The sequence below is a fragment of the Sinocyclocheilus rhinocerous genome, unplaced genomic scaffold, assembly GCF_001515625.1.
Source record: "Sinocyclocheilus rhinocerous isolate Xijiao unplaced genomic scaffold, SAMN03320098_v1.1 scaffold36, whole genome shotgun sequence".
NCBI lineage: Eukaryota > Metazoa > Chordata > Actinopteri > Cypriniformes > Cyprinidae > Sinocyclocheilus > Sinocyclocheilus rhinocerous.
The window spans coordinates 1,083,320-1,101,478 of NW_015664459.1; the positions used below are offsets into that span (position 1 = coordinate 1,083,320).

Consider the following 18,159-nt stretch of genomic DNA (forward strand, 5'->3'; position numbering starts at 1 on the left):
AGATCCCCTTATATTATTGATTGCTTGATCTTTTCATTCATGGCAAATAATGGAAACATTTTAACTGCATTATGGCTGAATGTCTTTTTTGTTTTGTTCCTGACTGAATTTATTTTCTCGTTTTGTGACCAAAGATAGTGTTATCCGAATTGCTGAGTGATTTGTATGAAACTGAGATGTTTTTGTGTGCGTACGTGTGTCATTTTGGTTGCTGTGGTATTGTAGAAGCAGAACTAAACATAATAATGGAAAATGAATATGGGTCAGTTTGGATGCTGAGCTCATTGTCTGGCCACTAAAGGTGTGAAGACATTTGTAAATAATGGCCTTTGATTGAAAATGTTTAAAAACACTGTCATATACTCCTTTGTCTCCTGTAACTGCTGTACAACTGCATCAATGGACTGCTGTAATTAAAAACATGTCAGATTACTTGCTCAAAATCTCACAACAGACCTGATGAAATATCATCAAAATATCTTTGGGGCATGTGAGTTTGTAACCACAGTTAATCAAGTGCAAGCAATCAGCCATCTGATATAACTGGCTATGTATTTATACTGGCTATGACTGAGATTTAAAAGCAACAAATAAATATCATGCAGTAGTCTTTCTTAATCCCAGAATGCTTCTGAATGGTTTTTACACAGTTTACGTGAGAATTTATCAGTTTTAAGTGAAAGAATGCTGTCATTATCTACACATCCAGTTATTTTGTGTCATTGACCTATTTGTTTTCACTGTTTAACCTATGTGTGTGTTCTCAGATCTCCTCTGTGACAATGCAATTATGTTTGTTTATTGAAAACATTTTCTTTTTCTTTTTGAACGAGTTAAATAAATCCCATTTTCTGTTTTGTGCAGTCCCATTTTTTTGTTTTTTTGTTTAAGTATGACTGAATTCAATGATAATTTGAGTCCCCCTCCAAAACTGTGCTTGTGGGCTTGACTTGTATCTTCCTTATTTGTGATGCTCCTGTAGGCGCTTACAGTAGAACTCAGAACAGGGAGGGAAAGTGATGAAAATTTTGCCTGTTTTGTTTATTTTTTTTCCTCTGCTGTTGCAATGATGTAAAATAATAACAATAATAATAAAAAATGAAACAAATCTCACTGTTACCTTATCTTCTATTAGGAAAAATATGCTGAATTTAAGAAATTTAAGAAGTGTTTAAGAACACTTCATAGGAGACAGGCAAATATTGCCTTAATTGAGCTTTGATTCAATTTCTTTGAACAATTTAACTTTCATTTTGTAATGTTTTGAGAACATACACTACTATTTAAAAGTTTGGTTATACTGTACTTTACTGAAGTTATGTTTCTCATAAGTTTGAAACAAAGACATGCTAAAATGAATTAAAGCCTGCATTTTGTAGACAAATATAAATTGTCTTTACAGTCAAAAATGAAAATAATGTGCTTTTGTATATATGAATTGGAGCAAATCCTAAAGGAAAAGCAGCCAAGTGTCCTCCTTCAATACTGTTGAAAAGCATCAGGTTTGTTTAGATAATGTCATGACCAAGAATGTCCATATTCATAAGGTACGTACGATTAGTTTACTTTGTAATGAACAATAGCATGCACACTTTCAAGAGTGTAATTGAGGATTCACAAATGGTTTGGATTATTTAATCCCATCCAGGCCAAAGCCCCGTTCACACCAAGAACGATAACTATAAAGATAATGATATTAGCGTCCACACCAGCGAACAATATCGTCTGTTTATTCTAAAGCGCACATGCGTCTGCCGCTTTAAATTCTTGAGCTCGTCACAGGAGGATGGATTCTGATTGGCTGTCAGTGTTTTATCGTTCATCAGCTGGGAAAAAAAATCGTTTTGAAAGTGATCACAACGATATCGTTCCTCTGTATCGTTATCGTTATAGTTGTGGTGTGAACTATGCTATTCTTTAATATTGAGAACGATTTTTAGAACTATATCTTTATCGTTATCGTGCTTGGTGTGAACGGGCCTTTAGGGTCTTCACTTTGTACTGCAAAGTGAGATTTAAGTAAAAAAAAAAAAAGGAGATTTAGTTAAGCTTATTTTTCCATGACAATGACAGCTTATGCAGCATGCATTAATGCATTAAAAAAACAGACATTAAAAACTATTCTGGGTTGTATAATTTAAGCAGCTTGTGTCAATTACTAATTGTACAGTACAATAATGAATCTCTACACAATTAGATCTGCAAATTTGCCTAAATCATCATTCGAGGCACATGAAGTTCTGGTTATGTATCTGTGGTAATCAACTGTATACCACAGATGTTTGTGGAATCATAAAGGCTTTAGTTGTACCTGATTTTAATGAAATATTACTTTAATAATAAAGCCTACTATATACCTATGGCAAATTCTTCCACAAAGCTCAATTTGTTGTTTGATAGTTTAGATGGAATTAATTGTTAAAAAGCCTAAAATCAAAAGGATGTCAACACAAGAATTTTGCAGAAATTACACATTTTATTAGATGTTTCACATATTTAGAAATCTATTATATCAATCCCACTGGTAATATCCTTATTCTATAATGTTGTACTGTAACTTAATATATTACCATAATGAACTGGACTTAGAAGAATCAAAATTGTATTCTGACAAACAATCTGCCTCTTTTATTAGTACACTGTGGCATCACCATGGTTACATTCTTTGTATTGTGTAAGTAATAGTGTGTAGTGGATTATATGTACAGAACATTGACTTTGATTCATTTATTCTGCATGAGATCTTCAGTCAAGGTTTGTCTGTCAAGACAGAGACTCACATACGAAATGGGAAGAAAGGTTTTGGATCTATATGAGAGATGAGTAAGAGTAAAATGTCATGCATTATTCATAAAAGGTTAAAAATGAGAATGCAACCTGTTAGATTTTCCTCAAAGAGTACCACAAATTACAGTGAGAAGCAGACACTTTGTAAATGCACACAATTAAGTTACCACAACAAAACTAAATTACACACAAATTATTGAAAAGAAAGGAAAAACTTATCTGGCTTTGCAAGCCATTTGCGTTCTTTACAGAATGAGCATCTGAGCTTATCTGGTGTAGTGAAGTTTGAGTTATTACAGTTATCGTGCATCTGAATATATGAAAAAAGAATGTATGACAATTCACGAGCAAAAAAATCAAATAAAACTCTAAACCTTTTCCCTTCTCAGAATTTTGGGTTATCCAAGAAAATAGCACAATGCTTCCTACAGTATGCGTGCTAAAAATAAACTAGTAATACTCCAAAGTGTAAAGCTAAAATAGCACTTCACATAACTTCACAAAATGTACATCACTGAAAACCATAAGCAAGCTCATATTTGTCATTTTAAGAAATAAGTACATTTTGGATCTTGACAATTAAAAAAACCTTGATTAATTATTTTCTGATATACAGTACCTCGCACCCAAACACCACAGATTACTAACAAATGGCTCCATATATTTTGTTATACAAAAATGTAACCCTTCAAAAAAAGATTAAAGTACTAAGTAAGAACATGCTTTTCACATGAATGAGTATAGTGTGTAAACAGCATACTCAATACATGCAAATGTACTCACATAAAAACACACCACATCCTGATCTGAAATGATTCTCCAACCTTCTATGTTCTATTAGTCCAACAGTGAATGTAAACAAGACTCTGGTACAGTAGAGTAAACTATGAAGATCATGATTGAGTTGGGCCAGACACTTGTTGAAGCTCAGTTGACAGGAAAGGCTGTGCTCTGGAGACCTTATTAACTGAAGAAGAAGAAGAAATCACACATTACCTCATCACAAATATCATTATTATTATTTTTTGTTATACACTGACAAAGTTCTACAGTGTGACTTTTTTAAGGGATAGGTCTGCATCAAAACAAAAACATCCACTAATTGTCACTTTAAGCCTTAAAAATAAAGGTTTTTATCAATTACGCAAAAGTATTGGAAAAAAGGTTCTTTAGTTTATTACAGGGTTAGTTCCCATAAAAATTAAAATTAACTCGTCATTTATTAACTCGTCATTTACTCACCCTGTTGTTGTTTTTTTTAAAGGGGTCATGAACTGCGAAATCAAAATTGCCTTTTGACATATAAGAGGTCATTGTACTATAAAAACATCCTTTAAGTTTCAGAACGCAAAACAATACACAAATTCTTGGCCGTTGAAATTTCATAAAACACTTTTTGCAAAACACAACACACAATTCTCTATGTAACACACAAAAATCTAACATGAATTAATATTATGGCAAAGGTGTTTGCAAATGTTTGCTTTTGAGATTTGTTTGTGATATTTTGAATGCAGTGCTTCATTTTGCAAGTGATGCGAGGCATTTTACATTTTGTGTGTGCAATTCTTGGATTTGTGTGTATAGTTTTGAAAATGTGTGCAAACAGTTGAAAAAAAAACCTGTAATTTACTTTATTTAACGAAAATGTACTCCAACTCACTCAGAAAGGCACATTAAGAAAAGTTGTGAGAAATCAAGATTTATATAAATGTGACAAAATATAATCCATGTACTTTCCCTTTCATGGGAACTTCGAACTGCGTCCTCTAGGGGTCGCTATGGGGAACGCCTCGTCGTGACCCGTGTCTGAAGCATACATTGAAAAAACACCAACTTGTTGGCCAGCGACAGCCATGACGTCACTACCGGTGCGACTATAGTTCCCTACTCAGGGAACCATGGTTACATAAGTAACCTTGAGACGTACTTCTCCGAGGTGATATTATCTGCTGTGTTTGCCGAAAGTTTGCAGCAAGTCAACAGTCAACGGTCATTCTGACCTATCTGACAACCGGAGTTCCAGTCCAGAGATATTCAACGCAGTAGAGACAACACAGCACATAATACTTTTTGTGTGGTTTTATTCGTCTTGATGTACAGTCAAGTGCAGAAGACTGATACTTGTGATACTTTTGAGACATTTTTATAAAACTCGATGCTGGTCACTATCCACTGCCTTTATAAGGACGAGCACGAGCAGATTCTCCTTTTGTGGTCCGAAAAACAAAGAAGGGCACTAGAACAACACCAAGTTGAGTAAATAATGACAGAATTTTCATTTTTGGATGAACAATCCCTTTAAAGTCTTCTTCACACTAAGAAAAACAAAAAACAGAGAACTATTGCAAACCATTTTGCAATAGCATCACTGTGAAATCCTCCTTTTGGAATCATTCTTTTTATAGTGTAGCACCCTTCTGCTGTAACACAGAAGCTAGTCCAGAACCAGACCAACATTCATCAGCATTAACTAGCCTGGACAAACGGGTCTCTCTAACAGAGATGTTTGGGACCATGCACGCACACAAACACAGACCTCACTTGGTGGGCGCAGTTGGTGAGCCAGACCGGTGGAAGTGGATGTTCTGCCATTTGCCATCACGACGGTGCCAGACACGCGTTTCTTCAGACTGCATGGTGCGAGGCATATTGTTGACATCCATGTATTGGGTGAGCCTTATATAAGCGATGCATGCAGCATCCTCACCGATCAGGTGTACATGAGGGTTCAGCAAGATGGTGTGGATGGGTTTGTGGCCTTTGGAGAGAGCTAGAGCAGAGGACAATAATACTTATGCTTGTGTCATTCAAGGCACTTTCACCCGTATTAAAACAATATGGATGCATTTAATTAAACTAAAGGACATATTTACTTTAGTCACAACACTTGTAAAATGCAGTCGATTTTATAAACTCATCTTCATATCACTCCAAACACATTTCACTATTTTCGTCTGTGGAACACAAAACTAGATTTTTTTTTTTTTTTTTATGAATATTTTTGAATACGCTTATCATTCATTTCTTTATAACAAAAGTGAGGACAGCCAAGCACCAAAATGGCACACACAAAAATTATAAACATATTAGTATATGATAGCTTTTTATGAGAAACAGTCCAAAAAATAGCTATTCACTGTTAACCTTCTCCAGTGTTGCTCTCACATCAAACTTGTCATATGAAGATACAATGTGCGAGGTCTGACATCAATAAAACCAACACTGTTTGTTCTCACATGTTGTGGCTGATGCTGTAGCTGATGTACAATCTGAACATTGCATTTTCACTCAAAAATACATGAATAAATTAAATAATAACTTATTAAGTTGTAAATCAAACAGATATGATTACAGTATGTTTTACAAAAAGTCTTTCTATTTCAAAATTTCACATTTACTATAATTCAAACACTATAATACTGTGATTACTGTAATTCACTTTATTTTTATTTGTGAAATTTACTAGCAAAAATTGTTTCAAAGTAAATCCTACAACAATATTTTTCACTGTTCTTGTGAACTTCAATTTGCACTAATCCTAGCATTAAGCTATAGCATGGCTTCAGAAGACTTGGAATATATGCTTTTTTTCATTGTTGGAGCTCAACAGCTCACTCACTTTCTTAGTATGAAAACATCAATTATTCCTTTAACATGTAACATCATGTCATGTCTTACAGTTTTCAAAGTAGAACCTGTGGAAATCTGTCCCCTCCACTAGGTTTCCCAAAGCTTCAGGTTCAAAAGATGTCAGTCCAGGGTCACAAATCTTCCTGTGGAATACAACATAAAATAAAAGCTAAAAGACATAATAAGGCATTCTTTAACAGAGTGAAGGCAAAATAATAATAAAAAAACTCACGTGTATGCGTCAAAATCTCCATTATTTATGGCTTCGATCAGCAGCTCTGTGACTTTAATTATCTCCTGTTTCCGTGCTGAACCACATAAAGAAAAAAAAAAAAAACAGTGAAGAACTGCGCAAAAAACTGTAATCATTATCCTTTAGCTGATGAACAGACCAGAATGAAATACATTCATTTTAAACCATAAAAGAGAGTGATGTTTGATTCTCATTGAATTGAAATCATTGGGCATTACCAAGTTTTTGGACATGTACCTTAGGCAGCATGTTTTGTTCATGTACCATATAGTATTTAAGCACCTTAAATAATATGAGCACAAAATATTATATGACAAATATGATAGTATACAACAAATATTTATCACATGAACATGGTTATCAAAGTTAATGGTGCAATATGTTTTTGAAAATAAAACATTTGGTATGCTTTTTTGAAAGACCATAAAAGAGAGTGATGTTTGATTCTCCAGTGAATGGCTCTTATGAGTCTGTTCTTTAAAATGAATCAAACAGATTCACAAATATGTCTGAAAGGGACTGGCCAGCTACCAATGTATATCAAATGTTCAATGTATGTTCAACTGTATCAATGTAAATCAAATGTTAACCCCTTAAACACTAAAGTTTAATTATGTGGAGAACTGTACTGCTTTATTTTATTGATCCAACATTTTTCCAAGCCAATGATATCTTGATGAACAGAAAAATGGACCCCAGGGACCTCATATTGTATAAAACTGGGTGTTGCATTTTTAGCTTGGCCAGTAAGAATGTGTATAGTACCATGTTAATTTATTAGCTTTTTATTGCTTCTTGTATTATAAAGCCGATAAAATAATCATTGTTAATAATTACAATTTACAACACAACACATCTGCTTGTTTAAGTCAAGTCACCATTATTTATAAAACGCTTTTTACAATGCAGATTGTGTCAAAGCAGCTTTACAGTATTAAACAAGGAAATAGTGTGTCAAAACAGTGTGCCGTTCTCCTCTGGCCAGACAAAACCAGCAATTTAATTCTAGGCTGCAACTACAGCCTAACTAACATAGAATATGAACTAGCAATGCCTGAAGTTACTAGCAATGCCTTCATTCTTTTGAGCCAGTTCTTCTCAATAAATGCATCATACAGTAAGCAAAAATATCCAAATTGGTCTGAATCACTTTACTCAGTAATAAATAATTTGCGGTAAAATAATACCACAATATATTATAAGGGAGAGAATATAAAGCACACATGGATAAAGTGGAGTATTTACTTAAAATCCACTGATAACAATATGCTGAAATTTATGCTATCATTTACAGTTACACAAAAGCACTTACCATTAAAATCATTGGGCATTACCAAGTTTATGGACATGTACCTTAGGCAGCATGTTTTGTTCATGTACCATATAGTATTTAAGCACCTTATATAATATGAGCACAAACTATTATATAATATGACAAATATGATAGTATACGACAAATATTTATCACATGAACATGGTTATCAAAGTTAATAGTGCAATATGTTTTTGAAAATAAAACATTTGGTATGCTTTTTTGAAAGACACATGGTTTTCTAGAAAAATCCCCCAACACCTGTCAGACCAGAGTTTAATACATCACTAGATACATCACTGTCACCCATTTACAAAAAAAGGGGGGTGTGAATGCAGATACTTTTGTTGTTTTTTGTTGGCAAAAACAAAACAGCATATTTGAATGTAGTTTAAATGTATTTAATACAATTAAAGAAGTGTATTAGTGCCTATGGAGGGATCTGAAAGAAATATCCCGGACAGTGCACAATAATTTGTTAAAAAATGCACTTGTAATGTGTATTTTTTTTTTCTTTTCTTTTTTTTTCTGGCTAATTTCTTAAATTAATAACAGTTATTTATAATCTGAAAGTCTCATAGTATAAATATAGCCCCTTAAAGTAGCTTAACGGTAGTACTGCTTTAACTTTTAATGTAGGCAAATAGAAAGTATGTTCTGGTGGTACTGCATATATTGCTTCTTGAGACAATTTACATAGTGTCAGAAGTGGTTAAATAAGGCAAAAGATCTCCGCCACATTAATCCTCTAATTTCTGATTAAATATCTTACAACCAGAGAAAATTTGAAAAAGAATGGCACATATATTGCAATTACAGTCTATCAGACAAATGGAAAATGGTGCTCCATCCCACAAACCAGCAACTTAAGCTCAAAGTTATGATTACCCACCCAAGTGAGCTGCAGAAGTGCAGTGCAATTCAAAAACTCCAGATTCAACTGGGTGAATGAACTGGACACATCTCTAGTTGCACCTGATGAAAATCAAGCGTAGCATTAGTTCTGGCAGGTCACGTTAGTCAAGCTCGCATCACTATTGTGAAAGTGGATGATGTCACTCAGAAAAGTGAAATATTAACAGCACTGCGACTAAAACATGGGTCTGGCAACTTAAAAAAAAAAAAGAAGGTTGACACAGGAGCTAAATGCAACATTACTGTATATCAACAAGTAAACCTCATTCTGTGATGAAAAAGTAAACCGGGGTACAGGAATTCAGTGACCTGTGTGACCACAATGCTTGGCAAACAGCCTGTTGTCTATCACGAGATCAGTGGCGCCCCCTGAATATGTGCCCTAGAAGTTACTCATTGCAATGAGAGAATAAATTATAGCTGAGCTTGAGAGAATGACTGTGGCTCTGTAAGGATATGTATAGACTCAAAAAGAAAGTTCTCGGGCAACATCATCCCCTGAAAACTGGTCAATGTTGACATGCAGGGTGCCAAGGTCTTCAGTATCCTTGACACAAAATGCAGATTTTGGCAAATCCCTTTAGATGATGCATTATTTAAAGGTGCACTAAGCAATATTTGAAAACGCTTTTGACGACAGTGTCGAACCGAGTCCCAAAACACACTTGCAGCCAATCAGCAGTAAGGGGCGTGTCTAGTAATGATAGAGAGAAGAGAGAGCTCAGTGAGTGCACTGGATGGATGTTAGAAGATCTCCTATAGATAGAGAGAGCTGTGTTGCTTTTTATTCTGCAAGGCCGTTTCCTGAAAAATAAATAAATAAAATAATAAAAATAAAAATCTGATCTATGATGTTATGAATAAAACCATTTTTTGATTACCCGAAATGTATTGGTGTTGTTCTCTTATTCGAATTATAAATGACATAACTAAACAAATTAATAATTAATTAGGTTAAGCTGTGCACTTGAATTTGTCATTGCATCATGCAGTGTGGTGAATTATTATTGCTCATCATTGTCTACAGGCTATTTTAGTAGTTTAAATAACATGATTTATCTTTAATATATTGATTAATGACATTGTATTGTAATATTACATCACCCAAATATGTATTTATTTCCTTCTGATTCTCGTTGTCAGTGCAGGCTTGTTTAGCTTACATTGACTGTTATGAAAAGCGATTAGTGTAGCCTGCATAAAAAGCCATGAACATAAAACAACAGGACAAAAATATATAAAAATATAGATGACTAGACATAATCATTTTATGACTCTAGACACTTCTTTGTGAAGACAGTGGCATAATACAGTGAAATATGTTCTTTAGCCATATCAAAACAGTAGTCATGAGTGTAGGTAAAATTTACCCGCTGGCGGTATACAGCGACCCCTGGCGGTTCTAGTTTAGTTTAGTTTCTTATATAGCACATTTCTACTGCCTTCAAGCAGCCGAAAGTGCTGTACAATGCATTCGTTTTAAAAGCGAGGTGGCAGTGTGAATGGCTAGAGTTAGATTATTCCATAGCAGAGGACCGGCAATCGAAAAGGCCCGATCACCTTTTCGCTTAAGTCAGGACCGTGGTACCTGGAGCAATCGTTTGTCAGCAGATCTGTTCTTTAGCCATATCAAAACAGTAGTCATGTGTGTAGGTAAAATTTACCCGCTGGCGGTATACAGCGACCCCTGGCGGTTCTAGTTTAGTTTAGTTTCTTATATAGCACATTTCTACTGCCTTCAAGCAGCCGAAAGTGCTGTACAATGCATTCAAGAAAACCAAACACATACAATAACAAACACAACATCTTAAAAAAAGAAAACAAACATTATGTCTCTCCTAAATCAGATACAGTGAAATAACAGTGAAATATGTTCTTTAGCCATATCAAAACAGTAGCCATGTGTGTAGGTAAAATTTACCCGCTGGCGGTATACAGCGACCCCTGGCGGTTCTAGTTTAGTTTAGTTTCTTATATAGCACATTTCTACTGCCTTCAAGCAGCCCAAAGTGCTGTACAATGCATTCAGTACCTGGAGCAATCATTTGTCAACAGATCTCAAGTTCTTAACAGTTTTATGTAAAGTAGACTTGTGCCGGTATTCGGTAATGCGATATATCACGGTAATGAATATGCACGATATTGTTATCGTGGGCACTTCTAAATACCGTGAATAATTATATATTACAAATTATTAAGAATTTTGAATGCATTTTAAAAATTTTATTGCATTTAAATGTTCAGTTATTTTTGTTATAAGAAAAAAGTTATTAAACCTGTTATACTGTATTATGACAGCACTTTTAAAAAAAACTAAATTTCAATATCGTGATAATACCGAATACCGTGATAAAAGCATGAGCAATTAATCGCAACATGAAAATTTGATACCGGCATATCCCTAATGTAAAGTAACAAGATCTGACAAATACAAAGGTGCGAGACCATTTAAAATTTTGAAAATTATTACTAAGGCCTTAAAATCGATCCGATATCTAACAGGTAACCAATGCAAGGATGCTTAACTGAAACTGAATCACTGAATTCAATGATGAACTGCCTTTAACTGAAAAATGAGTGTTTACTATTGTCATTTTGCATTATTGACACACTATTTTCCTAATTAATGCTGTACAGTTGCTTTGACACAATCTGTATTGTTAAAAGCGCTATATAAATAAAGGTGACTTGACTTGACTAAAATTGGAGTTGGAGTCAATAGACTGGCAGCAGAATTTTGAACAAGCTGTAATCGATTTACCAATGACTGAGAAATTCCTAAATACACAACATTACTATAATCCAATCTAGATTATATAAAAGCATGGATGATTGTCTCCAAATTTCTAGATGAGAGCCTTGGTTTAATCTTAGATATTAACCTTAAGTAGTAGAAACTAGTTTTCACCACAGTATTAACTTGTTTTACAAAATTCAGCTCTGAATAAAAAAATACACCCAGATTTTTTGCGTATGGATGAACATTTCTAGAAAGAGGCCCCAAATAACTAGAAATAAGGGGAGAAGAGCTAAGAGGACCAAAGACAACCACATCTGTTTTGCTCTCATTTAAATGGAGACAATTCTTAGACATCCAGGATTTCACATCCTCGAGACATTTGACAATTGTAGTGCAGGACTTATCAACTGGGTGTAATGGGACATACAATTGAGTATCGTCAGCGTAACAGTAGTATGGAATCGCATGTTTCCTAAAAATACTCCCCAACGGTAATATATATAAAGAAAACAGAATTGGACTTAATATGGACCCTTGTGGGTATCCACACGATAGAGGAACTGAAGGAGAAGAATGATTACCCGTTGTAACAGATACAGACCTATTAGACAGATAAGAAGAAAACCATTGTAAAACAATACCACTAATCCCAACCTCCTGCTGTAAACGATCTAACAAAGTTCTATGGTGGATTGTATCAAAGGTGGCAGTTAATTCGAGCAGAATTAGAATAGCAGTTACCAGAATCCAAAGTGAGCAAGAGGTCATTTGACACTTTAAGAAGAGCCGTTTCAGTGCTATGACGAGTCCTAAATCCTGATTGAAAACAGTAATGAATATTAAGGTCTGATAAGTTCTAGTGTTAAGATGACAAGCTAAAAGATATAGTGTCATCCTCCAGTTCTTAGACTTCACCATTGCTCTCTCAGCTGATGCATCCTAACATGGACCCACTCAATACTGATAATGCACAGCAGTATGCAATAATTTTTTAGATTTTGTACATACACGGGACTTCGAGCACATTTGGAGTAGCCCTCACTACTACTCTCTAATGGCCTTGCAGAGTGTGCAGGGCAATCTGCTAAACATCTGCTGGAGAAGTACTATAGGGAGTGAAGTGACAAAAGCTGCTTTACTTCATCTGCGTAATCTTCCCCGGGATGACCTGCCATCCCCTGCCTAACTCCTCCTCTCTAGGTGCACGAGCTGAGCTGAGCTCAAGGCAGGCTGACACTTTATGTATGCCTCAACATCAAGGCAGTACTGGCCAGGAAGAGAAAGAAAAGCAAATAATATTATGACTGTAATGCCCACAGTCTTCTGCCTTTACAACTGGGTCAGACTGTAAGGATGCAGACAGGTGGTTGCACAGGGCACCACTCCTCAACCCAACGTCTAAGTGGTGTAACCTCTCAAGGCACACAGTACATATACAAAATTGACGTCTCATTCTCCATGTTTAAGTATTGCTCTTCATTTGCAGTATTTCCATCCCAAATCCAAGTAGCTGCCGCAACTGCTCAGCCTAATGTCACTTGTTCAGGGAGAGTGTAACACAGCCAGTATAACACAAAGTTTTTTTCTTATTTTTTTCCTAGCAGACTCCCACCAGACTTTGGGCTGGTTTGTTGTTGTCTAACTCTTTGCATCTAAGGTTAAAATAAGCCTTCATAAACCAAACCAGGGGCTCAGTGTGTACATTAAGGATTGCAACTCAACGTTCTTAACTACGATTTTTAGAAAACAAGACAAATTAATACAAACTTCGGAAGTACAAGGAAACACAGATGCAACATTTAAGGACCAAATCAAAACTGCTCTTCATATTTATCAGAAAAATTAAAAATCCAGTTAGGCCATGCTGTCTGTTCAGGACTCTTCATTTGCAGTATTTCCATCCCAAATCCAAGTAGCTGTCACTGCTGCTGCAACTGCTCAGCCTAATGTCACTTGTTCAGGGAGAGTGTAACACAGCCAGTATAACACAAAGTTTTTTTCTTATTTTTTTCCTAGCAGACTCCCACCAGACTTTGGGCTGGTTTGTTGTTGTCTAACTCTTTGCATCTAAGGTTAAAATAAGCCTTCATAAACCAAACCAGGGGCTCAGTGTGTACATTAAGGATTGCAACTCAACGTTCTTAACTACGATTTTTAGAAAACAAGACAAATTAATACAAACTTCGGAAGTACAAGGAAACACAGATGCAACATTTAAGGACCAAATCAAAACTGCTCTTCATATTTATCAGAAAAATTAAAAATCCAGTTAGGCCATGCTGTCTGTTCAGGAGCACAAACAAAATCTTTCTCCAGAACCAGGAAAACTGTCAACAAAATCATCTTTTACTGTCTAAAAATTTTTGTTTAATATTAAAATAATAGATATCAAGCAGCTATGAAAATGTATTTGCATTCAACAACAAAGTGCAAATAAAAAAAATCACAAATAAGACTGCCCTCAATATTTTTATCAGCATATGTAAGCCATTGAAGTACTTGCCATTTTGTTTTTAGTAAAGTACTTGTCACAATTCATGAACAATATGGATAATATGTGAACATGTGCACATGCATGAATGAACCCACACACAAGCAAACTCATTCACACACACCCCCACATCTCAAGATGTCCTAATCAGACACTGTGTTTTCAGCGACATTGTTCCTTACTCACTGAAAGAAAAAATGTTGAGTGAAGTGACAAAATCACAGCCATAACAGAACATATGTAGTGTTTATTACTGCCATGCGGAGTGTGATTTTGAACCAATGTGATTATATCGTAGACGGGTGTAGTTAGGGGGTGCATTGTGCTGCATTATTTGGCTGCAAAACATTCTTTCTCCACTGACGATCTTTCAAAATAATCACAATTTCATTATATTATAGTATTTTTATAGGACTCTTAAAAGCAAAAAGAATTACTATTTTGCCCTGTCTGTTTCAGTTCTTAGCTCAAGACAGGCGCTAGTGAATGGTTTGGGATTATGTGTTCTTGTGGAGTCATCAGCATTGACGTCATTTTCATGCAGCTCTAGTGATTAGTCAGAATTATTGGCTTAAAAAACCTGGCAGCACAAAGAAGCACCCATGAGCAAAGATGGCAGTTTTCTGTGGGGTCTTGTGCCAGCCTAACAACTGCCATTGAATGGAAATGCTCAAGGATAGCTTCTCCAGTTATTATAGATCTTCTAAGGTGAACAGAACAAGCCTGTAAAATTCCAGTCAGACAGTGGAATTGTGCTTTCTGACATGAAGCATCTTTGAGATTACTTTTTTTTTTGACTGTGCATTTATTTTGATTGCCACTGGAGGGCACTAATGCATCACAATAGCCTTAAACGTCTTATTACACCAGCACCTCAAGGGACACTTTACAATCAAAATGAGGAACAACCCCAGATGTTTGCAGTGATGCTTCAGTGCTTCAGTGACAGTGACAAAATAACAGCACCAAATTCACACTCACTGTATCTTTTCGAACTCTAAATATGACAAGAAAGAAAATGAAATGTTATTAAGAGTGTGAAAAGTTTGTTTAAATACGTATATACTCACTGTGTCCAACCAGGTTAACAAATCACACAAATTTCTATCTTTCTCATTGTAAGGTTTGCTCAATGGTTTTCAGAGCCACTGAAAGTCATTTGATTTCAATGAGAGGTCGTGATTTGACTAATGCAAATGAGAAGAAAGAGCAGCACAATGCTCAGAAAACCAATGACAGCGCAGACACATGAGGCAATTGATTGTAAGCAAGATAGATAAGGTTATTGTAACTAATTGATTTTTGTTTAGTCACAATATGTTACATTATGTATTACTTTTTTCCCCCTTGAAAAACCTGATAAATTGTCAAAATGAAATGCTGTCTTGTTTAGTGGTAATGCCTTTGTGGTCAGTGGTTTAATAGTCATGGTTTCTGCAGTCCACCAATAAAGAAATAAACCAAAAGAGCAGAATGCTTATTACTGACCAACAATACAGCATCTTGGTAAGCTGTGTAGATCACTGTCAATGGCAGTTTGTAATCTGTAATCTTTAATGTTAAAGTGATAGTCTATTCAAAAATTTAAATACTGGCATAATTTACTCAACCTCATGTCATTCTAAACATATGCATTTCTTTATTATGTGGAATGTTAATAAAAGATATGTTGAAGCATGTTGGTAAACAAAACAGTTTCAAAAAAATAGTATTTATACATTTTTGGAACAACCTTAGTTGAGTAAATTATAAAATTTAAATTTTTGGGTGGACTACCCCTTTACGTTTTTGTCCTAACCAGAAACCACCACAACAGGTGATGGCGAGTCATTTTATTGTTTGCTTGGTTTTCCCGGAACATTCAATGACGTCACTAAACGGTAATGCCACAACTATAAGAGCATCCATCACAAGTTTCTGCATGGACCTAACTAGCCTAGCGCACAGGTTTTCAAACCCTGGGTCAAAAATGTGTCACAGGATGATTTAAGGAAAATGTATATATGTAAATTACATTAAAAAATTTAATAAAAATAAAATTTGTTTTCATAAAAATAAAATAAAATCATAGTCTATGTATAAAAGGTATAAATATGAGAAAAATATCTGACTTAAATAACTAACAGATTTAAAACAGGTGTGATGCGCAGCGCTCCACAAACAAGTTCACGGAAAGGAAACCAAGAACTGAGATGGCAGAACGCACATCCTGTTTGTTTGCTTTATTTTACAAAAGCACAAATGTTCTGTTTTTATTGTGAGTGTGCAAAAATAAAAGTATGCACATTTAGCATTTTCGAATTATGTTTTACTCTTATCTGTATGACCAAAAATGATGGAGTATTTTATGTTTCAGCTGTTCGATTGCGCCGGTGCCTCGCACACACACACCACATATTTTAGCAATTCAAATTTGACAACGCAGTCGGTTCATTATCAAAATAAAATACAGTCAACCAAATAAATAAAAGGTTACACTGGTCAATTTAAGTAGTCCGTATATATAATCCATGCCGTTCAGCGTGAACACCGGTCCACTCTGCTGTTATGTATATTATCATGTACATACATACACTCTCTCCAAACGTTCTGCTGCTCACAAAATAAGCAGTAAGCATTGAGAGCGATTTTGAACTCAAAAATATGTTGAGGACCAATACATAACCTCCAAATACATCTACATAAACCCGCGCTCACTCTGTCTCGTATGCACGCACTGTCACGATCTAATGCACTTGCTAATGCCGGATCTTTAAAAACAAATACCGAACACAAAAATCCAAAATCTGACATTTTCCGGAACAGGATCTGGTAGGATCCGGCTCAAATTAAGCACTGGGCAGGCTCACTCACAAAGAAATCTAATTTCATAAACGAGTGCCGTGATCACCCATGTTTTCAGCAGACTTGTTTCCGGAAGTCATTTTTTTCATTTATTTTTAAAAAAGAAAAATTGATGAAGACAAAACAGTATCTCTATAGACACAATGAATGTATGAATATGAACTCCCTTACGGAAACTTGTGTTGCACCATTTTTGGAGCTGCATGTTTAGCTAATCCTTGATCTCTGCATTACTTTTACTGTACATATTCTTCTGGATATATATGACCTGACAAAAATTAATAAATTCCAGACTGAATCACACATTAAATACTGTTACAGAGTTTAGAAAGCCAGATCCAGCATCTAAAAATAAGATATCGCTTGGCTTAACGAACAACAGCTGAGGTCTTGTGTGTGCAAATCCCAGGAAAAAAAAAAAAAAAAAAGGGTACACCATCAAGTCATTTTTACTCATTTGCAATCATGTCTAATGGTTCAGCTATCAGTGTACACCATTTTAAAACTGTGCATTGACTTCCTGTCTCCCTCCCCTGTCACTTACACTGAATGGTGATGTGGCTCTGGATTAGCTGAGACCGTTTGGGAGCAGCCTTAGGATTAATGCACTGGCCACAATCGGCTGTTGAGTTGACGTAGAGGAAGGCCAAAAAGGCAAATAGAAAAACAAGCAGGTAGAGTGCCAGGAGGGCTTTGAGAATGCGGTTACAGCAGACTTCTTCAGGCCACATGTTTGGGAGGTACCAGCAGGATGAGACAGAGGAGGAAGTGGAAGAACAAGACTGCTGGGAATGAGATTGTTCAAGCTTGTACATTCTAGGAGAAGCAGTAGGCAGGCGGTATACTGGTTCTAGTAAATGTGCCATTTGGAGGGTATATTAATATGGGAAGAACATCAAGGACAGGATGGGTGGATGGATAGAAAGACAGATGAATGATTGGGTGGACAGATTGGTGGACAGGAAAGCAAATAAATTAAGACACGGATTGATAGTGGGAGGGTAAAAAGCAAGGGTAAGGTTGTTAAAAAAGGAGAAAAAGGATAAAATGAGTATGAGTAGAAATGACATAAGGTGAATAACAGATTGACATTGTTTGCAGGGCATCCCCTGAAAACAAAGACATTAATGAAACAGCAAAGGAAAGACAGATGGTACAGAAATATCTCCCTTTTAAACGCATTC

General features: G+C 35.5%; 1 protein-coding gene across 1 annotated transcript in view; it reads right to left on the reverse strand.

Moving 5' to 3' along the window:
* Positions 1–2,466: 2,466 nt before the first annotated feature.
* The window catches only part of LOC107730106 (calcium/calmodulin-dependent protein kinase type II delta 1 chain-like), an 84,306-nt gene continuing 68,613 nt past the window's right edge, over positions 2,467–18,159 (reverse strand). The window contains exons 17-21 of the mRNA XM_016540839.1: positions 17,520–17,825; positions 6,653–6,728; positions 6,469–6,563; positions 5,327–5,560; positions 2,467–3,754 (exon numbers count right to left, since the gene is read on the reverse strand). Of these exons, the coding sequence (XP_016396325.1) occupies positions 5,328–5,560; positions 6,469–6,563; positions 6,653–6,728; positions 17,520–17,825 (710 nt within the window). The 3' untranslated portion in view covers positions 2,467–3,754; position 5,327. The remainder of the gene's footprint in view (positions 3,755–5,326; positions 5,561–6,468; positions 6,564–6,652; positions 6,729–17,519; positions 17,826–18,159) is intronic.